General features: G+C 37.1%; 1 protein-coding gene across 2 annotated transcripts in view; it reads right to left on the bottom strand.

Moving 5' to 3' along the window:
• Window positions 1-1,781: 1,781 nt before the first annotated feature.
• Window positions 1,782-26,269, bottom strand: part of stat3 (signal transducer and activator of transcription 3 (acute-phase response factor)) — a 34,168-nt gene continuing 9,680 nt past the window's right edge. Inside the window, exons 2-24 of one of the 2 annotated variants that reach the window (XM_055223903.1) lie at window positions 24,658-24,804; window positions 22,166-22,409; window positions 19,855-19,947; window positions 19,692-19,773; window positions 19,148-19,248; window positions 18,211-18,362; window positions 17,126-17,284; window positions 16,268-16,360; window positions 16,121-16,180; window positions 16,015-16,044; window positions 15,811-15,904; window positions 14,436-14,483; window positions 14,260-14,343; window positions 13,297-13,395; window positions 12,844-12,979; window positions 10,877-10,929; window positions 10,697-10,791; window positions 10,468-10,607; window positions 9,192-9,416; window positions 8,346-8,388; window positions 7,007-7,066; window positions 5,572-5,669; window positions 1,782-3,632 (exon numbers count right to left, since the gene is read on the bottom strand). In XM_055223903.1, coding sequence (XP_055079878.1) covers window positions 3,592-3,632; window positions 5,572-5,669; window positions 7,007-7,066; window positions 8,346-8,388; window positions 9,192-9,416; window positions 10,468-10,607; window positions 10,697-10,791; window positions 10,877-10,929; window positions 12,844-12,979; window positions 13,297-13,395; window positions 14,260-14,343; window positions 14,436-14,483; window positions 15,811-15,904; window positions 16,015-16,044; window positions 16,121-16,180; window positions 16,268-16,360; window positions 17,126-17,284; window positions 18,211-18,362; window positions 19,148-19,248; window positions 19,692-19,773; window positions 19,855-19,947; window positions 22,166-22,409; window positions 24,658-24,785 — 2,358 coding nt within the window. In that variant the 5' untranslated portion in view covers window positions 24,786-24,804 and the 3' untranslated portion in view covers window positions 1,782-3,591. The remainder of the gene's footprint in view (window positions 3,633-5,571; window positions 5,670-7,006; window positions 7,067-8,345; window positions 8,389-9,191; window positions 9,417-10,467; window positions 10,608-10,696; window positions 10,792-10,876; window positions 10,930-12,843; window positions 12,980-13,296; window positions 13,396-14,259; window positions 14,344-14,435; window positions 14,484-15,810; window positions 15,905-16,014; window positions 16,045-16,120; window positions 16,181-16,267; window positions 16,361-17,125; window positions 17,285-18,210; window positions 18,363-19,147; window positions 19,249-19,691; window positions 19,774-19,854; window positions 19,948-22,165; window positions 22,410-24,657; window positions 24,805-26,269) is intronic. The other variant, XM_055223904.1, reaches the window with a different exon arrangement.

The raw sequence follows: 26,269 nt of genomic DNA, 5'->3' as shown, positions 1-26,269 counted from the left end.
GTGACAATAAGACTATTATCAGATTGAGTGAATTTTGAGCCGAGTGTTTTTTCAGTAGGGGATTGGAGATAAAATGACCGTATGAAGACGTTTAGGCTGAACATCTGTTCATAAAGATCTGTCTGAATCAGAACAGAAGAATCACTTGGTGTTCTTTATTCGCATGTAAAGATACCTTTTTTTGCTTTAAACAAATAAAACTAAAAACAACCACAAAAAAAAAGTTACATCAGCAAATTAATGCCATAATGATACTATGAATCATATCAGACGCAGCCGTTCTGACAAAATGGAAACAACAGCCAACACTTACTGGCAGTATTACACCACTACCCTTTTCACTTTCTGGCAGGTCAGAGCATTTTGGTTTGGATTTACCACTGAGACAATATCTTAACCGTTCTAACGTCACCATCTCTGAACTCATTTTGACATTATAGTTTTTCTAACCAGCATCGGGAGGAATCGTTGGACAACTTTGTGAGCGTTCAGATCTACAGGTATAAACCCCAGAAGACAAAGCAACGGACCAGGAGACAAGGTCCGCCCCATTACACACCTCTCTGCACACTGTATAATCTAACAATCCAGTAAACAGTGAACTCTGGTCCCTGAGAATAATTTACATTTGGGACAATTTAGAGAAATTCCTGGAGTGAACTTGCTGATGTAAACATTGAATTTCCTCATCGTCAGTTGTTGTTTTAATCGTAAACATTTAAGCCTGTACTTCAGCATTTGAAGCTCAGAATAAAATCTTGAGATAAAATGCCCACGTTTTTGACAATCCAGAAGTTTATTCAAGGAGATTAGCGTCCATCTTGATTTTACGAAATGCCTAAGATGAAAGTATTTATAAAAATCTCTAACAGGAATATTATATGTGGCTTGTATTTCTCCAAATGACTTGAACTTTCCCTTGTCCCAAACAGTAGGTCATGTATCCTCCTGACGCCTGAATACTTTTAATTTGTAGAAGCACAGATCTTTTATTAAAACTCAGAGCGCTCCAGGCAGATTAAACATCGATTTAACAAAACAGAAGTGTTGTAATCGATTTGTATTAGTTTTATCATAACTGTTCTGCAATTGAATCAAGTTTGGGCCCTTGTTGATTTTATGGTTGCTAGGTAACGGTCACAGAATTACTATCTGGCATGTCTGCTGCCCGTGTAAAACCAGGAAGTGAAAGTATAAACATCAGCAAAAAAACACTAGATCGAGGCACGATTTTGTGTCAAATCTTAGATATAGTTGTGTTTTACTGAAAGTCACATTTTTATATAGCGCTTTTTCATTTTCAAGACACTCAAAGGGCACCTGGTCCACCGGGAATCAGATGAGGGATAAAAACCTGGAACTGCAGCAACTTTTTAGCTATTTGTAGTTTATTTTTGTATTACCCAGTTGTTTAATTTGTACACATTTTTGATTGTTATCTTTGTAAACATAAAGATTTTGCGTTTTGACCACCTCTCCTCGTTTCCGTTTTTGTTCTACGCACGGTTTTTACATCTTTTCGTAACCGCCCCTGGACAAAATGGCTTGTAACACTATCAAATGGACCTACATATAGATATTTGTATGTATTTTACTTTGTTGACTCAGTTTCCCAGACATTGCACTGACTAAAATAAAACTAAAACTCAAAAGAATCATGTGAAAAATAGAATTATCGATATTTTTACAATAGCGTGTCTCAATCTTCTGCTGGACCCATGATATAAGACCTAGTATAGACAATGTTTGCATATTATTCAGTCAGTAAAAGTACTCCAGAATAGTGCTACCATTTTTATTACCCTCTGTCAACAAACTTACAGTATTTCACATGGTTTCATTGAGGGAAACATAGATACAGGGATAAACATGTTAGGCTAGTATTACACATTTCACAATATATTTTATACCAACTCATACAGTACAAAAATAACAATACAAGAAGTTACTGAGTGAAGGCGAGAACAGGGCAACAGTGAAGCTAGTGCAATATACACGTTTCAACTAAAGGTCCTATATTACACAAAATGGACTCATGTGAGCTTTAAGCAACGTTATAATGTCGTTACATCATCAAAAACAAACAAAACACAACTCCAGGTCTGTTTGTGACGAGGAAACAACATTAGAACAAAGATCAGAAAATAGCGTAATATTTGCTCTTTCAACATGATTTTTTATATAGTTTGGGTTGCCAAGATGACCGCAAGGTGATGTGGCAGGTGTTTCTACGCCAGATGCCCTCCCTGTGGCAACCAGCATCACTTATTTTGGCGAGAGTGTGTGAAGTGCATTGCCCAAGAACACAACAAACATGTGGGCAAGGTTTGAACTAGCTACCGTCTGGTTTGTGGGTAAAATCTCAATTCACTGCACCACTCATGCACACAAAAGGATTACTACAGTGCAATATTTAGAACAACCACTAAAATGCTGTTAAAATGTACAGGTTTGTGCAAAACTAACAGGTTTTTGAGAGCAAATTAAAGAGGGGTATTTTACGTCTACGGGGTATTAACTGTAACGCAGAACATATTTAGACCACCACGTTTCATTTTATTGTTTTGAAAATGCTATATTTGCCCAAAACAACGATTATTAACATGTTTCACTTTTGTTTATGTCTCCTCTCCCTTTGCTCCCTGTGCTAAGTCACTCGCCCTGCATGCTGCTAATGAAACTACTGCACATCACATCAGTTTTGTGAAGTTGTTGTGTACAGTTTTGTATCATGTTTTTGTATATTTAGAAAACTGTCATGTGAGAGTATGGGTGACGTAGGCTTGTGGGCGGAGCCTTGGACAGAATGTTACAGCTAACCGTAAGGAGGGTTTAAATAGGTCCTGAGAGAGATTGCTAAATTACTTAAACATGTTTGGATGACATCTCAAACCTTTTTAGTCGTTTTTGATGAGGGGACACTGTTATAACATGGTGGAGAGCAAAAATAAATCGGATAATTTTTGGATAATATCCCCCCTTTAAGGTTATAATTTTAGAAACAAGATCAAAAGCACTTGAGAGACCTCTGTGAAGGCATTGATCCTGTCACGCAAATAACTCAACATTAGTCCAGACCGAAACATAATCTAACAAAACTGAATTGAACTTTTGCGCATTACTGTATTTTAAATGGTTTCTCGTCTTTCTAGCACCCTTCGCCTTTAGAGATAATTGGACTAAACATACAAAAATTGTTAATTTCCCAAGAGGCATTATAAGTAGCTTATACCACATTTAATGATTACTACGACAATCTTATGTGAAGAAATCCATTCATGTCTCAATATTGCATAAAATACCTGATTTAATAAAAATATGTTTCTATCCACAGTAGTAGCTGTGTTAAGGGCTGTGTGTGTTGCAGCACTAGAGAAGTAAAAGTAAAATTGTACACCATTGAATTAAACCATCAAAAAGTGGCAATGCCTTGAAAAAACATAATTAAATCCATTAAAATAATAAGTGAAATCGGACAATTTTGTACAATCAAAGCAAAAACTATGTACAGGGGGTGAAATAATGGGTTATAATGATAATCTTACACCCACAAAAATAAACAATACTTTAAAACAGGGGAGCGGTGTAACTTCAGATCGGTGACGCTACGTCCATGTCTAAAGTCAGCGACTCTGTGGGGAAACACAAAACAAGGATGGTTTTAGTTTAGTGTGGAGAAACCTGGAAAGGAGAGTGTGGACAGAGTGTCCATAAAGTCTGTTTACAATTTTAAAATGTAATTACAAAGGCAACTGATAAGACATATGAATTAGATTTGTTCTAATGTACTCAGTGGTTATAAATGATGTAATGTAATGACAATATAATGAGTTTTTAAGCTGTTTTGTGTTTCATTCCTGTTGATTAAAGAGGCGTCTTTTTTGAATGAACCACAGTGTGTGTCATGGTTCTTTGGGGCTGTGTTAAAGATGTCGTGTTTGGAACAAAGATACGAGACATTACTGAACTAAAACAAAAGATACAGATGTGATTGAATCCAATGATGAGGCTCTGCTACAGTGAACATGGAGAGAAATCCAGTCCTGTCTTGATGTGCTTCGTGTGAGTAATAGTGCTCATATAGAGGTGGATTAAATGAGGGGAAAACTTTGGAACTGAGTACAAGAGAACAAGTCTGATTAAGATAGCTCATCAACTGCCTTTGTAATACATTTTTTATTGTAAAGAGACATTACGGACACCCTGTATGTATAAGTCTTTATTTGAAAGACGCATTAAGCTCATAACATACAGATGTTCCACACTGGATTAAAGCTAAACAGCTTGTTTCCATCTGCAGTCCTTTATAGAAATCAATATTTTAACCGGGGTTTTCAAAGGTAACACATGAACTCATACAATTTATAATAAAAATAGAGGAATCACAGTGTGTTTTAACACAACCCGCAGGAGGAGCGTGCTACAGGTTTAGCTCTGATGCAGGGTTAAACGTACACATTAAACCCATCAGTGCTCACATGGACAAGCACAGGTCCCAGAGGCTGATGTTTACCAGAACAGTTAAAAAAAAACAGCACCGCTCGGCTCCACGCTGTAGAACAAACCAATGTCGCCATGGAGATGACAAGCTGAACGATAACACCATATATTATTCTGTCCAATGCACTTAAGGGCAATGAACTAAACTAACACCTCTTGAGATGTAGCAGACGGAGCACTAATGGGGGTAATTTGACTCTTTGTACATAAATAAGTCTATTTTATGTAAAGGTCCTACATTATACAGAATTGACTCTTGTAGCTTTAAGCCTTATTATAATGCTGTTACCTCCTCAAAAACATACATGGAGTTGTGTTTTGTTTCATTCACACATGTTTGAGTAACACTTTATTATTAGTCTGTAACATCTCCAAAGCTCAAAATGATCTGTTCTGCCTTGTAAGAGAGTCGCAATTCCAGGGCTGAAATTATCAATATAATACTAGTAAAGGTGTATTAGACATAAACTGATATAACACACCGATATTTGCCCTTTTGAGCATGTCAGCAGGGGCCGATATTATGTTTGGCCCAATCAGCACCCTAAACATGCATAAAAATATATGCATAAAGCTTTGAACACTTGAGTCCAATAAGAGTATGGCAAAAAAAAAAATCTTTAGTTAAAAAAAAAGATAGTAGATGAGCTCATACTACATTTAAATTTGATAATTTGAGAAAAATCACGCAAATCGGCTCTAAGTTTTAGCCCAAAATAACGGCAGAGGTTATCAGCCTTTGATTCCTCTGGATTCTAAACAATTCTATTGGGGGAAAAAAAAGCACCTCGGTCGATCTCTAAGGTGTATGGAGTTTAAAAACACAATGGAGCACTTCCTGTAGTACCACATGACATCACAAGGTGGAGCAGAGTGTTTTTTTTTCAGCCTAAATCAGCAGGGTTTCTGTGTTAAATGTGTGTGAATGAAACAAAACACAACTCCAGGTCTGTTTGTGATGAGGAAACATTATAGCATAGATCAGAAAACAGCGTAAAATGGGCCCTTTAAAGTTACTCTACACAGAAATATATATAAACATTTTTAAAGTAAACAGACAGGGGAACTCACCAAGATGTCCCTGACTGGCCTCTGCCTCGTTGTGCATGAGAGAATCGAGAGTACGAGGAGACATGGGGAACAGGTCGCTGGTGTTCCCTGAATTTGTGCTGCAAAAAAACACAAAAACATGGAGAAATTTAAATATTTACAATCCAAAACACACAATAAATAGTCTACATTCTATACACCTAATAGACAGACATGGATCACTATGTATTTGACAGAGTGTAAAGTGAAAGATTCAACTGGGCATTTATCTTAATGGGATAAACGCATTATACAGAGCCCAATGTGTGAAAGTGAAAACATGCGATGCCTGATTTCTACACAGAACAAGCAGCAACCACCAGTGTATTTAAGTGTTGTTAATGACAGCTACACGGCAGTCCATACAGGTTAATACAGGAGTGAATGGGACAATAGGCCAATGCTGATCTGTTCATTTTATTGTGAGAAAAAACATGTAAGGGTGCCGGAACAGTTTTGTTAAATTAGTTAAATATGGGGATTTTACAGCTGTTGTGATTTTGTTTTTGTGTTTATTTTTGTTTATTTTGTTCATGCTCTCCGGATATTACGTGGAGGGGTTAATCCATGTATTTAATAAAAAAAGAGGGAAAAAAAGTGCACTAAATACTTTTCTGGTTTATGATCAACAGGAATTGACTCTTTTAACTGTTTATTATTAGTCTGTCTACCTCTCCAAAGCTCAAAATACTGTGATCCACCTTGTGATGTCATGAAGTGGTAGTCTTTTAGCTTTTGTCCAGCAGGAGATCAATGATTCCAGGCTTGAAATTATCCAAATGATTCTTGTGAAGGTGTATGGTGTTTTTGTTGGACTTTTCTGGTTTAAGCCACCTGGTTGTCTCCATGTCTCAGCTCCTTTGTCTAGAATGTTCCATGGTGTGACATTAAGCTCATCTCCATGGAGACAAGCGGGTAATTCCATCAGGGCAGGCATTTTACTTGTTACTAGTTACTCAAACATGTGTGAATGAAACAAAACACAACTCCAGGTCAGTTTTTGAGGTTACAACATGACTTAAAGATTTTGTGTAATATAGGACCTTTAAATAGACATAAGGTAGATAAGTAATTGTACTGTGGAACATTCTAGGAAAAGCAATTTCCATGGAAACAAGCAGGTGGCAGACCCTCCACCAGCACCTTTAAACATGTAATTATTTTAGTTTATTAATTACGCTTAAGTGTAAAAATCTGTCCTGACATACAACTTGTGGGTGGAAGTGAATGCCTCTAAGATCTAAAAAAAAAAAGTGAAGGGAGAGAAAAATGGCCGACAAAAGAGAGGGTTTGATGGACACAGATGGGAGGATGGTTTTCGTAAACTAATGCACACCACACAGACAGACAGAGCCCTCCAGCATGCCCCTCCCATTCCCTTCCTCTCCCTCCTCATCCCCCGGGACCCTGAGCCTACCCTGGGAATCCGTTCCCAAGCAGATCACTGTCCGGTAGGTCCATGAACACCGAGGGACACCTACAACGACAGGTCAATATGGCGCTCAGCAAAACGCACAAGCCTCAAGACCAATGTCGCAGCCGATCATCTGCTCAAGATTTATCTCATTTTGACGCCGGAAAAACAAATCCAGTGGCAAAAGACGATTCACTTTTGTTAATATCAGTTGTTATTATTATGGAGCTGCGACTGACAAAGGTTGAGAACCCATTGACTTTTCCCAGTTTTGCACCGAGCACTACTCTTGTGAACCATTCAAGTAGAAACGCCTCCCACTCCAGTTTCTAGAAATGATATTATTGTCTGATGTGCCACTTTAGCCTCCGACTTTGGCCTAATTTTCCTCCCTTTCTGCATTTTGCAACCAGCCGTAACTGTCTTGCCAAGGGACACAACAAGAGGCAACATTCCACCATTATCACATCACCGTCACAAAACGTCTATGAATACAAGATTTTTAGCTCCAGATAAAACTAAAGAGACGTCACTCGAGGAATCCTGATAAATTATATTCACAGGTTTAAGCTTTTTTTTTTGCCAAAACACACTTTAAACATTTCCCCCGTTTATATTTAAACATAATTACTGATGTGTTACGTCTTCTCTTCTCTAAGCACTTTGCATGTTTTGAAGTGCAAGAAAACAATTATTTGATTAGCACTGAAGTCATAGACTGTATATATAAATGGACATAGCTAACCGCTAGCCACATGGGTGCGCTTCCGGCTCCAGTGACTCTGACTCCAATTCACTTTCTATTGAAACCCTCTCTCTGTAACATTTTGGTCTTAAAATGTTCACATTCACTCGCTCTATGTGATCCTGGGATTTTTATTTAGTTATTGTGTCTGTAAATCAAGATAAGAACATTAATAACAGACAAATCAGGCACTTCTTTCGCCGACGGGAAGGGGCAACAGTATGGTTCCGGATTGGCTCTTTGGTTACTATAATCCTCTCAGAATTCCAAATGTGGAACTCGGCTCCAAATTGGCCGTTATAACTGGGTGACGTCACAGCCACTAAGTCCACTTTTTTTATACAGTCTATGATTGAAGCGTACTCTATTATTTTCTAGCCATATTCATTTTTAAACTTTTATTTAAGTTCTCAAGAAGACAGCATGAGCAAGCAAAAGCAAAATTTATTCTGCATTGTACTTCCTATGTGTAAAAAGGAACCTCTTCTGCTGAGTGGTTGGATTTCAGTGTCATAACTGATTTTGTAGTAAAGAATTGTGTAATCTTTTAAGTCGAACATGACACACTTTTGATTTGACTAATAATAAGATACTCACGGGGTAACGCAGATGAACTTGGTCTTCAAATATGGCTGGGTTACTGCAAAAAAAAAATTATAAAACACTTAATAAACTGAACAACAACATAGCAAGACTGAAACAGGACTAAACAAAGCCTCGACAAAGCATCTTAGAATGACTCAATGATTAATAAATCGATTTTAAACCAGGTCTTTTAAGTTGTGACCCAGGGCCAAGATGATTAATGATTTAGAAGTGTATTACAATTATCAATATCAAAAACGTACTGGTGAGTATCAGTTGACCGAAATGGGGCCATACACATTTACTTATTAATGTCTTTATGACGCAAAGTGGATTCTTCTGAACTTTAAATCATGTTATAATGTTGTTACCTCTTCAAGAACAAGCCTGGAGTTGTATTTTGTTTCATTCACACATGTTTGAGTAACACTTTATTATTAGTCTGTCTACATCTCCAAAATGCTCTGTTCTACCTTGTGTGTTTGTTTGTGTTAAACATGAGTGAATGAAACACAACACAACTCCAGGTATATATGCGATATGGGCCCTTTAAAAATGCAGTGGGATAGAGCAAGAATAATATAAATAAATAATCAGGTTTGAATGTTGTGTGCACATGGGAATATAAAAGAAAGTACTACGATTATTGTGTACCGAGTCTCTTCTTTAATATCGAAATTGAGTTGAACTTTTAGTATCGTGACAACACTAACATAAAAATCCATCTGAAGCAAGCGTATGACTTTTTATCCATAATAAACATTCTAATTGCAGTATTTGGTATTTTCACCTCGTGTCACTTACACAATACTTGAAAATACACATTATAAGGTGATGCAAATGCAGTTATTGACTTACTGCTGGTGGAGTCTCCCCCTCCGTCCCCTGGCTCCGGTAAAGCCTCTGGTCTGCAGTATTTGCCGAAAGCCTCCTCCTTGGGGATGTCTGGGTACAGGTAGACCAGCGGTGAGACCAGGATGTTGGTGGCGTCCATGATCTTGTAGCCCATGATGATGTCAGCGAACGACATGTTGTTGAGCTGCTGTTTGGTGTAAGGCTCCACCGACTGGATCTGTGTCTTACCTGGAAACAAATCAAGTTATGTATTAGGTTAAGATGGATTTTATTGTCCCCACAGGGGTACTTGTTCTTGCATTAAGCCTATTCTTCAATGCCAGCGGGGGAAGCTGTCAGGAGGTATGTGAGTGACTAAGGCTGGGTAATATTAAAAGGTTATCTGTGTAATCCCTCAGGCGTCCAGGTCTGATGCACAGCAAAAAAATAAAAAATAAAATCTGTCAACTGGACAAAACGTTGTAGGAGTGAAGATGTTTCGCTGCTTACTCAGTTCTGGTCAGATTACGGGTGGACACTGCCTTATATCTGTCTGACTGCAACTAAAACATCTATTGTTTACAGTTTCTGTTTGTAGGCTAGGTCTATAGTGCTACCCTGTGCCTGAGTCCTACTTAGCATAGTCATTCAAGCCCCTAATGAGTAATTTCACACCTATTAGCAACCTGGCTAGATTCTGTTTTGCTTCGGGTCTGAGGATAGAGTTATAGACAGGGGATAGAGGATGTCTAAGGCCCCCATTCCTGTTCAAGGAAGGATTATCTTTTCCTTAAAAATTGCTTCTTTAAGTCTCCTCTCAAACTATTTGTTATCAAGAGGTTACAGATACGATGCATCCTAGTGATACACCGATACAATACTGGAGCTGATACTGAACATTTTTATGGATCAGATGTCGGTTCCAAGATATTGGTTCAGTCGATGTCTCATTTTGGTCTATAAATTGGAGTAATAAGACAATTTACTGGTTGATGTTTGCCTAAAACATCTCATATTATTAAACTTGTATTTTTTCAGAACTGCTCAGAATTAACTTTAAATGATAAATAACACATTTGAATAATATTTAACCATACGCCACCATAGGTCTACAGCCAGTCCTGTGTCTGTAAAAGCATGTGGTTTGGAGTTCTGACTTTGGAGGAAGAAATGTGGCTAGTTTTTGTGTCTGTATTTTTATATTCACGACCTTAATCTTGAAATACATTTTAATATATCAAAAAATCAAATCAAATTGAACACTTTTTTTTGGTCATTTCCTTTCGACAGGTTGACTCACCGCTGATGTCCTTCTCCACCCATGTGAAAGTGATGCCGCCCTCTTTGCTGCTCTCACTGAACCTCAACAAAAATGTCCCGGGAGGTTTTGGGCTCAGGATCGCTCTTTCCCGCTCCTTACTGATAAAACCCATGATATAACTAAACAAAATACATAAAGGATAGTTATAGCATTGCTTCTGGGAATCTCCAAGATATCACATGACCACGAACAAAGCCCGCGACCTCACCCTTCGTTCCACAATGCGAGGATATACTTCTTAACCAGGTCAATGATATTATCCAACCACACCCAGAAAGAAAAGCCCTTCCCTGCCATGTTTTCCTGCAAAATAAGACAAAAACAACAATATAAAACCAAACAAAAGCCCCCAAAATATTGTCTCAAATGAATCAGAAAGACACAGTACCTTACAGAACTTGGCCCATGTGATCTGACATCCAGAGTAGTTCACACAAGGTCCTAAATAAAGATTACATAAGATAAAGTAAGAATAGAGCTTTAACTGCATCCTCTCTTGCACAGATATGGTCTGCTAAAGCTTCCTGAAAGTAATATATGACAATTCTTGTATAATGTATAGTGTGGTCCACAAACTAACTCTCATTCTCTCTCTGCCTCATTACCCATATTTGGCCATTTTATATGTGTGTGTATATATATATATATATATATATATATATATATATATATATATATATATATACACATACACACATATATATACATATACATATATATATATATATATATATATATATATATATATATATATATGTGTGTGTGTGTGTGTGTGTGTGAGTGTATATCTGTTGCAACCAAATATACACACATATATATAATTTTTATATATGAATCTTTTCCTTGTCTGTTTTTACTTTCTCTTAAAAAAATATCATTAATTATCATTAGTAAAGTAAAGTAAAAACAAGAAGTATGGGCTTGCACTATGGTGATGGACTCAACGCATACAGTATCCTCTTAAGGAGTGCATGTCTTTCAGTGTCACTTACATATTGGTATACATATGTAAATAGAAAATGTGTGTGTACAGTGTAGACTTGTGTATGTAGTACGTATGAAGCTTGAGTGTGTAAATGTGCTTGTGTATATGTTACATGTGTGTGAATGCATGGCCCTGTATAATGTTGACCACTGTGAAAAATACATTGAATTGAAGTGAACTGAATCACAATTTGACATTATAACAAGGAAGGTGATGAAATATTGCTGTTTCAATGTATGGATTAGGGTTGTCAAATTGCAAATGCATTGTAATGATCCTATATTTTGTGTTTAGTTCAGAGGTGACACCAAATGTTTATGTGTGGTTAATGTAATGCTTTTGTATGCCTCACTTGGTTGCTATGCCGACAAGTTGAAGTTTCTATTCGTTTGTTTCTGGTCTGTTTTGGCTCTAGTGAGTTGACACTGCTTTTGTTTTGCTCTTGTTTTCGTGTTAGTTACTGTCTACAGTAGCCTTTGTGTTCAGAAAATAAACAGCGAGAAGAAATTTGGCATGTTTCCTTGCACCAGAACACTACAGTATTGATAGATACTGATCAACACTAAAGGTAGTATCAACACTAGACACTCAATAGAACAAGTGTCAAGTGTCTACTAAGGAAAGAATAGGACTGTTCCTGAGTAGTTTTAGATTCAGATCATGCATATATATTTTATTACTGTGACAACACCATTATATACTGCCGTATTACTAAGTCTATATTAAAGGTGCACAAAATAACTTTTCAGGTGGAGGTCTATTGATTTGCACAGTATAATTTTAAAGAAGATTTGTTGTGCTTCTGTCTGCTCTGTAGTTATAATCTATGACACCTGTGGATCATCATGTTATAATTTGCACATTTTTGCAATATTCCTCTAGAATCTGAGTCCCGCATTAGAAAACTGTGGCACCCAGTAGGAGCTGATGTCGCTGTAAAAATCATTACAACAAAGAGTCATCACCGCTGATAGGTAGCTGCAGACCAAAATGACCACACAACGCTGTCAAATCCTGCAGGTATCACAGGTTAAGAAAATAAAATTGGAAGTAAGTTAAAAGCAGTGGGCGTATGCCGGTGAAAATGGGGATCGGCAATATGGTGTCTTGAGCAATAAAAAACTGCTGAAACATGCACGAATCACTCCAGAAACAATTTTGGGTGAGTAGATTGTGAGGGAAAACAATGGTAGCATTGTTAAAAAGCTCTGAAAAGTCAATTTTGCAGAATAAGTCTGCTTTAGAATAAACGTGGTCCAAGGAAGGAACCATACTGACCCAACAACAGGTGAGAGGCCAATTATATGCAGGTAGTGTCATGCCTGATTTGTTTATGTTTTGTTTTTGTTTATGTTTGCGAGTTTTCTTACCCAACAATTTCTCTGCCAGTGTAGTGAGCTGTTCAATAGTGAGCCCCCTTTTGGTGGTGGAGGAGAACTGCCAGCTCAGGACTTCAGCCACTTGGTCCCATGTCCCGACCGGAGGTTTGGTGAAGAAGTTCACATTCTAGAAAGGTTAAACGAGTTCACATTATGAAAGCTTAAAGAGATGGAGAATTGCTGCGTGGGAGCATGGGTGGTGTAAGCGTGTGGGCTCAATCTTAGTGAACCACAAGGAGGGTTTGAATAGGCCCTAGCAGAGATCGTTAAATTATTTAAACCTACATGGGTGACATCTAAAACCTCTTCAGTCATGTTTTGGATAAGAGAACAGAGTTATAACATGGTAGAAAGCTAAAAAAAAATAAAATAAAACGATTTTGCATAATACCACTTCTTAAATGAAAGTTTATGTGCACTCTACAAAAGGGGGCGCTCTCTTACCTTTGGGTGGTTGGTGAGCATGTTGTACCACAGAATGGACGCCCAGGCATTTGGCATTTGGCAGATGTTGGAGATGACAACAACTGGTAGTGAGTGGGTCTGCAATAAAGAGAGAACCCCCCCCCCCAAAAAAAAAATAAAACAATAAAAGAAAGAACAGATTAGTTTTATTGTTCTTCTTGTATATAGTTTTGCATTGAAGCTTGAGTGCTCTGAACTCCCCCTAGCCCCAACACAGCTTTGTACTTTTGATTCTTTGATAAGATTCAGTTTCTAACAGGAAGTCAAAGGACCTGTTTTTATTCTTAATTTGTTTTAGATCAATATCGTGGTTTACACTTAAAATCATGATCTACCAAAGTGATATTTTATATTAGTACAATATGTCTTCTTAAATGTCTTACTTAAAGGTCTTACATTTCACAAAACTGACTATTGTGAGCTTTTAGTCATGTTATAATGTTGTTACCTCATGAAAACAGACCTGGAGTTGTGTTTTGTTTCATTCACACATGTTTGAGTAACACTTTATTAGTCTGTCTACATCTCCAAAGCTCAAAATTCTCTGTTCCACCTTGTGATGTCATGAAGTGGTAGTTTTGCAGTTAACAACTACTTATTATCGCTTGTTCTGTAGAGATTGGCATTTTCAGAGATGAAATTATCTAAATGATTCTAGTGAAGGTGTATGGAGTTTCAAAACACAGTGGCACACTTCCTGTATCACCACATGACATCACAAAGTGGAACAGAGTGTTTTCAGTTTGAGCAAAGAACTCAGCCTAAATGTGCAGGGTTTGTGTGTTAAACATGTGTGAATGAAACAAAACAGAACTCCAGGTCTGTTTGTGATGAGGAAACAACATTATAACATTACTAATATAGACTAGAAAACAGTGCAATATGATCCCTTTAAGCCATGGGGCCACTAATGTACCATTTTCATTACAATGTCATTCTCACCTCTAGGTCAATCTTCAGACCCTGGTGATAGACTTCGGTTTCAAAAGTGATGAGATGCAGCTCTTCTGTGACGATTAAAGAGGCCTGTAACATATAAACAAACATGTTATAAATAAAGTTTTTTGTTTTGACTAGACTTTGAAACAATGACATCATGTTGAAATCTTAAGACTTACATCACTGTTGGTGCGACCGCCGTTACCACACCTCTGCTCTCTTAGGGTCTGTGGAAAAACAGGAAGTCAGTGCAACAGGACACTCCAACCGACAATTTCGATTGCAAAAACTCACTTTCATTTATGTATATATATGTGGTTTGGACTTTCAGTTTTTCTTAAAGCAGCAGGGCCTCACTTTTTTTGGAAATTAGTAACTTTCAAGAGCTGTAGAACTAAAGACATTCACGGTGATGACTAAAAAGGGGGTGTAGGTTACGCATCTCTATGTATCTGGCCCAAACTGCACTCCCAAGACTACACCTGCAAGGGGAGTTCATGCTAAAACAACTTTATGCAGAAAAAAGTACTAGCAAACAATGTATTTATTTAAAGATGTGAATTATGAGTTCAATCTACCTTTTTACGTGTAAATACCAAAATATATCAAATCTTCAGCTAACTCACTCACTCACTAATTTCTCCTTTCTGTTGGCTGCCATATAAATACTTCTGGAAAAAAAAAAAAGTTCAACTAATGGTAAATGGTCAGATTTTTATATTACATATTCCACCTTCAAGTCACTCAAAGAACTTTATATTAAGGAACCACTCACCCACTCACACATACACCAGTTTACACAGACAAGACTCAAACCGCCAACCTTCGGATCAGTGGGCAAACACTCCAACTGCGCCACTACCACCCAATACTAGTAAAGTACTAAAGGCTAACAACCTATACTACTACTATTTGGTTCCTTTGATAGAACATTATAAAAGCAGCACTTTATCAATAGCTTCTTGTCAACCAGGAAGTAAGCGCTAAAAGCAGTCCTGTGATTGGCTGTGCTTGCGCAAATCTGACATTGTTAGCCTTTACATCATAAAGCTGTTCTTTAATCAAAACATAAACTGAATTACCTTATCTGTTTCATTCATGTATGATTTAGGGCTTTTTCTCTAATAGTGTCACAATGGGAGCTGAAAATGCTTTGTTGTTCATAGCTCAGCCTACTGTTCCTATCCCCACCTACTCCAGGAAGCATTGACAAATCAGACGCCTACGCTAATTTTATCGTTTTAATAGATAGATAACACTTCCTCTACTGGCTATTTGAATATATAACTATATAATAATAATTTTATATATATATATATATATATATATATATATATATATATATGTGTGTGTGTGTGTGTGTGTGTGTGTGTGTATATATATATATATATGTATGTATATATATATATATAAAAACTCTAAACCAAACACCAAAAAAGAAGTAAATTTATGTTTTTAAAATGGTTAAATATCCAATTTTGTTCTACATATGACCAAGCTTGCTTTGTTAAGACAGTGAAATTATAGTATGCATATATATCGTCTATAACTCACCAAATGTTTGAACTCTGCAGACAGACTTCCATTGTTGGACTCCTCCATGTTCATAACTTTGGTGTTGGTGCCGAGGATGTTAAATTTACGTGAACTAAAAAAAACAAAATGGGCCAATGTAAGAACAAATAAGAAATGTATTTGTCACATTAAAGGCTATATTTTTTATTTAATTTTTAGCACATTCAAAATGGTGGAACTTACCCACGAATGGCAGCAACATCTCCAGATTCCCTAGAAAAATAAACAATAGATAAATAAAATTGTTGTAATAGTTTTATGAATTAAAGATTAACAGGGAAATACTCACTTGTCAATACAAACTTTAATTTTCAGCTGGTAGTTGAGCTCTGGAAACTTAACCAATAATCTGAAAGTGAAGTAAATATAAGCTCCAATAAATACAATAATAATGGAGGTGTCTTTAATTAATGTTCTAATAAGTATATTTGCTTACCTGACTTTATTTGTGAACTGCACTCCTGTTTTGATGACCAGGGGCCGGTCTGGATGCATGGGCATACACGGCTGTCTCTCCACCACAAACGCACTACAAAAAACACCAATGACAAATGCTGTGTGTCATTCTGTGTGACTTTAAACCAACTATAGTACTTCAACATTTGTTTTCAAAGGTAAATAGAATCTATTATTATTATTATTAGTAGTAGTAGTAGTAGTAGTGGCAGTGGCAGTAGCAGCAGTGGCTGTAGTGTAGTAGTGTAGGAGAATTATAATATCTCAAATCTAGAAGACAGGTGTATTATACAGTCGTATTGTACAGGTGTATTGTACAGTCGTATTGTACAGGTGTATTATACAGTCGTATTGTACAGGTGTATTATACAGTCGTATTGTACAGGTGTATTATACAGTCGTATTGTACAGGTGTATTATACAGTCGTATTGTACAGGTGTATTATACAGTCGTATTGTACAGGGGTATTGTACAGTTGTATTGTACAGGGGTATTGTACAGTCGTATTGTACAGGTGTATTGTACAGGTGTATTATACAGGGGTATTGTACAGGTGTATTATACAGGGGTATTGTACAGGTGTATTATACAGGTGTATTATACATTCGTATTGTACAGGGCTATTATACAGTCGTATTGTACAGGTGTATTGTACAGTTGTATTGTACAGGGGTATTGTACAGGTGTATTATACAGTCGTATTGTACAGGTGTATTATACAGGTGTATTATACAGTCGTATTGTACAGGTGTATTATGCAATCGTATTGTACAGGTGTATTGTACAGTCATATTGTACAGGGGTATTGTACAGGTGTTTCGTACAGTCGTATTGTACCTCTTCATGAGACTCCTAAACAGGTCGACGATCTTCTCCTCCAGAGCTGGCCGGTGCTGGATTATGGGGTCTCCTTTGTATGAGACTTTCTGCTGAAGCTCTTCCAGTTTCTTGATCTGCTGCCGGATTTGGAGCTGAGACTCGGCCAACGACGTGATCCTGGTTAAACGAGAAGTCAGTTACTCTGAAAATTACATGACCTGTTTAAATGATGACTGTATAAAAAAACACTAATGTTTGTGCAGAATATGCTACAGTTGCAAACTTTTGGTATCAACTGTATTTCAATCGTGTTGCATTTGCAGCAGTGTGGTTTGGATGTTAGCCAAAGGTAAAGGACCCAGAGGAAACAAAACAAACATGGCAAAACCAATGGACTTTTTAGCCTTTTTAGCAGGAATACTGACTAAAACATGCAGAGGGAAGAGCTTTATTCATTATGAACAGAAACATCTTTGTCCTTATTTCTCAAATAATTTTACAAATCTTTGGGCTTAATCCGCTGCTGTGCTTCGACCAATCACATACAAATACTCCTCATGATGCCCCGAGTCATGATGCGTAGAACTAAATTCAAGGAGCCTTGCATATTAAAGCTGAGTTTTTCTCTCAAACTGAAAACACTCTGTTCCACTTTGTGATGTCATGTGGTAATACAGGAAGTGCTCCACTGTGTTTTTAAACTCCATACACCTTCACTAGAATCATTTGGATATTCTCAAGCTCTGGAATTGCCAATCTCTACTTAAGTAAATATAAAAAAATAGCTGTTAACTTGAAAACTTCATCACTTGATCACTTCATGACATCACAAGGTGGAACAGAGAATTTTGAACTTTGGAGATGTAGAAAAACTAATAATAAAGAGTTACTCAAACTTGTGTGAATGAAACAAAACAGAACTCCAGGCATGTTTTTGATATAGATCCTAAATTAAAATCAGCAAAAGAGCTCTCCATGTTATGATGTTCCCTCAGTATTCATGTCAGCGCTCACCCACACACCCATTTCCTTCGAACTCAACCTCCTAAAGTTAAAAATACTCGTATGCTGTTTAAACCACAGCATAAAAGAACAGTATTTACCATGTCTCGAGGCGGTCCAGGCAGATGTTGGGTGGTCCCCCGATGCAGGCAATCTGCTGTCTCCGCTTCCAGTCGGCCAGCTCCTCGTCCGTCAGGTTCTTCTGGACGTAATCCATTGCCGTCAGGAGCCCCCCCAACTCTGTCACGATTTGCTTCAAGACAACAAGTACAATATTTAGGTTTTAAGTCAAATTAGTCACAGTTGGACCCAATAATTGGGATGGTCTTAAAATAGGAGGGTAATCGGTGTGTTTGGGTGGGCAAGACAAGAACCAGCATCTGGGACACTGCTCGTTCATTGGGATGTTGGTACATGTCTATTAAACTCTCTTTTTTTTCATGTATTTTTAGGTGAAATAACTATTAAAAATCTATAATCTACTTTATTGGTAAATTCCCACATATTTTTCCACAATAATTAACAAAGTAAAGTTTCTGATTTATTTATAGAACATGCTTTACAACTGAGGGACAATGGTAGATTCTAGACTCATTTGTGTCGGGATGCAAACCAAATTATTACACTACATTTCTACAGTTTGATACATGTATTATTTATTTACTATTTAGTTTATACCTCTGAACTAGCTCCTGTGGCTCAGAAAATAGTCTTGAAAGCAGCTCAGCTTGTGACAAGTCTCTCCATGGACCAGCACCAAAGAACATCTCCCACATGTTAGAGCCACAAGAACCATCTCATACTCTGAGGACTTCAGGGACCAGCCTCCTGCCGGTCCCAGAGTCAGGACTAAACATGGGCTAAAGCAGGACTAAAGCAGGACTAAAGCAGGACTAAAGCTGGACTAAAGCTGGACTAAAGCTGGACTAAAGCTGGACTAAAGCTGGACTAAAGCTGGACTAAAGCAGGACTAAACATGGTGAATCAGCGTTTCAGTTTATAATTTAGTATTACATCTAAACAAAATTAAATTCTTACTCGTCTGAGCTGGTCCAAAGCGCTCAACATCTGTTCAAGTTGAGCCATTTTCTGTCGGGTCGCTGCAGCCTGACTGTTCCCATTCAGATCCTGGGACAACTCTGTGAAACAAAGCAATTTAATCATCCCATATTACACTATTTTCTAATCAATGCAATAATGTTTTTTCCTCAACAAACACATCAAAACAAAAATTAAGAAACTGACTTGCTACAGTTGACCAAAATCAACAATATTACTACATTTAACCCTTTAGAAAATGAACAACACTTATGTGAGATACTTTTAACTCTTAAAGTACATTTTTAAACAGGTAGTAAAAGAAAAATTCAAATCTGTCAACTGGACAAAAATTTGTAGGGGTGAAGACGTTTTGCTGCTCATCTTCAGTTCTCCTTTTAAATAGCTGCTTAAATACTTTTTTCATATGATACTTTTACTTTTATTTGAGTAACGTTTTATCTCTGTATGTTTACGTTTACTTAAGTAACAAAATAGAGTATTTCATCCACCACTGAATGAAAGCAGTGGTAGTGTAGTGTACCTCCTTGGCTTTTGAGGGTCTTATAGTTGAAATCGAAGTCGTCCTGCAGGTTTTCGAGCATTTTCATCTTCTGTTCCATATCCTGTAAATACAATGATGCAAATCCATGTCAGACTATGTTAATTTTGTATTTATTTGTGAATTAAATCGAATTGAAACAAACCTGAACACGTTTCCTGATGTCTTGAAGGTTGTGCTCCAGAATCTGCTGTTTCTCTGTGACCACTGTCCCAGTGGGGTGTGCCGCCTGACCATCCTATGGCAAAATAGAAAGAAACATTCATTTTAACAACCATGATTTCATTGTTATTTATTTCCTAATAGTAAATCCAGTGTATGACTGTTTTTATTCTTTTCTCTTTTAATGTTAATTTTATCTATTTATCTTTTGATTTGTTGTATTATGATTTCTTATTCTGTAAAGCACTTTGAATTACTTTGTGTATAAATTGTGCTATACAAATAAACTTGCCTAATCCTCTTAAGTCACGTTTATGTTTCAGTTTCAGCAGAAATGACAGGGAGACAGGGTGTAGGTGAAAACAGTAGGTCTGCCATGATGATACATTTTTTTGAAGTGCGTTACATTGCTGAAGTAAATTTACTGTATAATATATAACAATAAACGATAATACTGAAACCAAACGATAAGGCAAAATTATTCACAAAAAGTGTTCTAAAATAAACACCTAAGTAAGTAGTTAGTTAGTTCATAAGTAGTTAGTTAGTTCATAAGTCAAGCTTCTACAGCTCAAGTCTGATCATATTGGAGAAAAATAACCAAAAATGTCCCAGTACTACAAAGTAAAAAATACACACATAAATACTGAGCCCCCAAAATGATTGTTCCATTTATATTATACTGAATGACACAGTAATTATTAAGGGTGGGGCAAGATCCAATTTCCACAAAACAAGACACAAGATCGACTCCACAAGAACGAGACGAGACTTTAACATAATTCATAATAAATAAATAAAAGATGATGTGTTTATGTTTTAAGTGATGTAATATTTTTGCTGTCTTTATAGCCCCATGTTTTGGAACTGTCTAGTCATGTGTGTGTTGCAGTTTCACCAGAAATGAAACTTTCTTAGGGTTTTTTCTGGTGTAAGGCCAGTTTAATCATCAGTTTAGTCTTTGAAAACAATTGGATGTATTGTGTTTCACTTTTCTTTTTAGTATATTAGTAATGTAATATTAGTTGCTGCTTTAGCTTTGGATTGTTCCTTGTTGTGGGTATTGGCTATTTTACTTCCCCAAAATGTGATATAATTCAAGGACATGCAAAATACTGGATACTTTGGCGCCACAAACATAATCTTCTTCATACTCTGGTGATAAACATTTATACTCACACCTGCTTCTGTTTTTAATGTTTTTAAATGGACTTACAGTTGAAAGTTTACAGTACACTATATAAAAAGGCACATCTCATCATCATGTCTGTCTGATTTGATATGATGTCTGTCTGTTTTGAGTTCACAAAATGATTTCTATTTGTTTAAAGGCAATGATACCAGATAACAAAATGTATGTAAACCTGACTTTGAATAAAGTCTAAAAATCTAAATATCTAAATCTGTCTAAAAATCCTTATCGCATTATTCTGGCATTATGTGCTGTGATAGATTTTTATCACCTTATCATCCATAAGGTGATAAAAATCTATCATGATCTAATTCCTGTGGGAAGCTGAGTTTGGTAAAACTCACACATTTTCTCTTGAACGCTCAAAGAAAGAGTTTTCCCCACCCTCTTTCGAATTCAAATCAAAATCAAGTTTGGCATATGGCCCACCCCTTTCTCATTTCTATTATTAAGCTGTTTTTCGCCAATATTGCAGTTTACAATGAACGTGAGTGTATACAAGGATCTATGTATTTTACTGTTGAAATATAAATAAATAACTGAAATAAGAAAACTATGTCTTTAAAGGTTCTGTATTACGTAAAATTAACTCTTGTGAGTTTTTAGCCATTTTATAATGTTGTTACCTCCACAAAAACATACCTGAAGTTGTGTTTTGTTTCATTCACACGTTTGAATAACCCTTTATTATTAGTCTGTCTACATCTGCAAAGCTCAAAATGCTCTGTTCCACCTTGTGATGTCATGAAGTAGTTTTCATATTAACAGCTCCTTTTATCTTTACTTCAGTAGAGATTGGGAATTCCAGAGGTGAAATTATCCTAAATGATTCTAGTGAAGGTGTATGGAGTTTAAAAACACAGTGGAGCACTTCCTATATTACCACATGACATCACAAGGTGGAACAGAGTGTTTCCTGTTTTAAGGAAGAGCTCAGGCTAAATATGCAGGGTTTGTGTGTTAAACATGTGTGAATGAAACAAAACACAACTCCAGGCGTGTTTGTGATGAGAAAACAACATTATAACAAAGATCAGAGAATAGTGTAAGATGGGCCCTTCAATAAAGAATTCAGTCAACATTACACATCTTCCTCTGTTACCTGTGTGGCAGTGGTGGCGGTCTGAAGCAGCCGCTGCTCCTCCCACAGGCAGCGGGCCACAATCCGGGCGATCTCCATGGGCTTTTCCAGGTACTTGCTCTGGAGGTGCTGTTTGATGCGTCGCAGGTTGTGCTGATACAAAACATTATTCTCCTGCAGGAAACGGCTGTACTGCTGATCAATCTCACCCAGGAGGTTATGGAAGACCAGGGTGGCATGGGACTCTTTGTTAGCAGCATAAGCCCTGGAAAAACAAACCAGAAAAGATTAGAAATATGTAAATATAGTATAGAAAAGTGGGACATATTATGCTTTTTGGTATTGCTGGGTTTCAAATGACATCACAACATACTATAGGTCAGTAATATTTAATACAGATGGAGCGCAGCTAAAATTAAGATTGTTAAAATGCAGATTGTTGTTAAAACACAGTGAGTTCTTCAGTCTAGTCACTAATAGAAATGATCAGGTTCAACAAGTTTAGAAATTTCAAGGCAAAGTACAATGTTATCAATAGGGAAAACTGTCTCTTGACCCCATCGGAGACTATGACATCGTCACATTCTATAATCTGAAAACCCCACATTTGACATAAAGGTGAATAAACGTGCCATGGAGAATTTAAGAAAAGTGTCGCAGCTAAAATCTGATATAAACTTGGTTGATTTGTGTAAAACATTTTATGCTCATGTGACCAACAAGTCAACACTGCCCCGGCTCTATCGTCCCTATAGAACTGATGTGCTGCTCCACAACCCCAATAACAATGGCGGCGCCCACAGCAACTTTCGGAGTAAAGTGAATAGATCAGTAATATCTGATACGGAAGGAGGGAGCTAAAATGAATATTGTTAAAAGCCTGATTTTTTTCAGAGGTTCCAGTCAAATATTAAAATGATCAGGTTCAACATTTATGAAATTACCTTTTAAATATTTTATGGCAAAGTACAATGTTATCAATAGGGAAATCTGGCCCTTACCCACCATCTGGGAGTATGACATCATCACATAAATCATCGCTGGGATATGAAAACCACCAATTTAGTATAAAACTATTGCTGGGTTTCAGATGACATCACAACATTCTAATGGACAATGCTATTTAATACAGAGGGGGGCGCAGCTAAAATTAGTGTTGTTAAAATGCCTTTCTTCTGTAATACAATAAGTTAATGGGTCTAGTCATTATAAGAATTGATCAGGTTCAACTTTTGTGAATTTTATTAAGATATTTCATGGCAAAGTACAATTTAATCAATAGGAGAAAACTGGCTCTCGCACCCCAATCTGAGACTATGACCTCATCACATCTAAAATGACTTTACAGTAGAAATGGTTCCATAGACAGTAGATTTTAATGTACGTGTTTGCATTGTGAAGGTGGGTTAAAAGCTCATAAAATTCCTGGCATATGATGGATGGTAAACGGGTTTCGGCCATCTTAAGTTGAGACTCGTCCTTATTTACATCCGTTCATCCCATCCATTTACTTCCGCTTATCCAGGACCGGGTCTAAGCAGGGACTCCCAGACTTCCCGCACCCCAGACACTTCCTCCAGCTCCTCCAGTGGGACTAAAAGGTACTCCCAGGCCGAGAGACATTTTCGTCCCCTTTATTTCAAAATAATATATCCTTTGTTTAAAATGATTTGTATTAAAAATCCCAAATTGTGCGTGCTTCAAGATGCACTAATCGAGGACATGGCATCGGTTTGTCTCCATGGAGATGCTGCTGCTTTGTCTGGAATGCTCCACAGTATGGCATGGAACTCATCGATCTCCACAAAGACAGCAGGTGTTCAGTTATTTTTGAGAAATAGATAGAAACATTAATAGAAAGTTAGATGTTTAATGCCACTGTGTAACATTCCAGGTAAAGCAATAATATCTACATGGAGACAAAGTAGTAGACCCCCACCAAAAGATTGCGGTTCACCTTTAATTTTTGGCCTGGTCAAATAAAAATCCTATACTTTGTGATATCGTTGTTGGGACATTTAAAGGGCCAACATTACTCCCATTTCTGATCTATGTTATAATGTTGTTTCCTCATGTAAACAGACCTGGAATTGTGTTTTGGTTCTTCTCTCAAACAGAAAACACTCTGTTCCACCTTGTGATGTCATGTGGTAATACAGTAAGTGCTCCACTGAGTTTTTAAACTCCATACACCTTCACTAAAATCATTTTGATAATTTCAGCTCTGGAATTCCCAATCTCTAGTGAACTACAGGTAAAAGGCAACTGTTAACTTGAAAACTATCTCTATCACTAAGTGGAAGGGAGCATTTTGAGCTTTGGCGATGTAGACAGCCTACTAATTGAGTGTTACTCAAACATGTGTGAATGAAACAAAAACACAACTCCAGGTATGTTTTTGAGGAGGTAACAACATTATAACATGGCTTAAAGCTCACAAGAGTCAATTTTGCTTAATATAAGGGCTTTAAAACCAAACAGAATAAGTTAAACACAATTCCCTAAGTACTGACCAGTCCTGGCTTTCAATCCATGGAGCGAGGAATTGTCGTAGCTCCATCGGAAAACTGTCACTGTACAGGTGATACAGCTGCTCCAGGTATCGAGTCTCCAACTGCTGCAACTGGTTCCACTGCGCCATGATGACCGAGTCCACTCACCTGCACACACACAGTTACAGGTTCAAAGGTTCATTAATTAATCGCCAATAGGATCATTTATTGATTAAAATAGACATTTTCTGATATGGATTTCTTTCAGCTGATTTCCAAAATTTGCTGTTGTGGCTGGCATCCCCACCTGTGAGGCACTGCTTAGACATTTAACATACACATTCATGCAATGCCTGAAGGTGTCTGAAAATGCCATCAGGACTCTGACCAACCCTCAAATGAGCTCCTGCCGTTACACCTCTGCTCCGAAAAAGCACTGGGACCAGAGGCTACACACTCATTAATGAACTTCATGGACTAATCCGGTTGCCTTGTGTATACATATATATTATTTTGTATCTTGTTCTTGGACTGAATAAATAAACAAATGACCAATCATGGCAAAGTGCAATGTTATCAATAGGGAAAACTGGATCTTGCGCCCCCTTTTGGGACTATGACATCATGACATTCTAGAAAATTAAAAATCACCACTATCTATATCAGTATTTAAAATCTATTTCAAGGTCCACAAATTATACTGAGCACGACAGCTCTCTTTATTGTTAATTCCTCAAAAAATCTGCAGGGGAGTTCCTGGATCCTGTTATGGTAGGTCTTTATGAGGTTAGACTACAACACTAGCATTTGATAATCAGTGTGTTAGCATGCTACCTGTTTTTTTATTGTCAGAGCAACACACTGCACTGGTCTCTCATAGTTATGAAAAATGCAAATAAATTATAATTAGAATAATAAATAGAAATGCATAAGTAAGTGAGGAATAAGTTGGACCATTGCAAGCAGTTTAAAATGAACTAGTTCTGTTTTTTACATTTTAAGCAAAAATCAGGTACAGCGCCTTTAAGAGACAAAAAAAAACAACTTTTTTCTCACACAAGAATCCTCAGAATTTAGCACAAAAACCACGGCTCACTACTTTCTGTTCTGTCACAAAACTCCTGAAGAGAAACTACACGTGTGCAGTTTATGAAAACAAAAATCCCTAAATACATCTTAAAATGATGACACATTATTCTACTTTCACAGTTACTTCCTGTTTCAGAAGAAAATGCAGTTGCAAGTAAATATCTAGGTCGATAAAACATGAACTCTGGGCTGGGTTTTGTGTAACCACCGAGAACTACAGGCTTCCTCCAGGGCTTTCCAGGGAGAGAGAGATTAATCGTCTAGAGTACTACAAGATCATACTGAAATAAATGGCTGTTGAAATGATATTTAAATATCAACAACTCCAACAACAACCAATTAAAACATAGACTTCCTTTTGACTTCATGAATTCAGTTCTTCTATGTGAGCGTTGCATCTGGCAGCATGGGAGGGCATCTGGGTAAATTCCAATGTAATATTCAAATTGCACTCACTTAGACTGTTGCAGTGGTGGGTCAAAAGAAATGATTAAATTAAATAAGTCCCTGGAATGGGTATATGCATTTTCAGGGTCTTTGAAGT

Source organism: Periophthalmus magnuspinnatus, chromosome 8 (assembly GCF_009829125.3).
Source record: "Periophthalmus magnuspinnatus isolate fPerMag1 chromosome 8, fPerMag1.2.pri, whole genome shotgun sequence".
Taxonomy (NCBI): domain Eukaryota; kingdom Metazoa; phylum Chordata; class Actinopteri; order Gobiiformes; family Gobiidae; genus Periophthalmus; species Periophthalmus magnuspinnatus.
The sequence above is the reverse complement of the archived record's forward strand: the minus strand, read 5'-3'. Positions and strand labels throughout refer to the sequence as shown.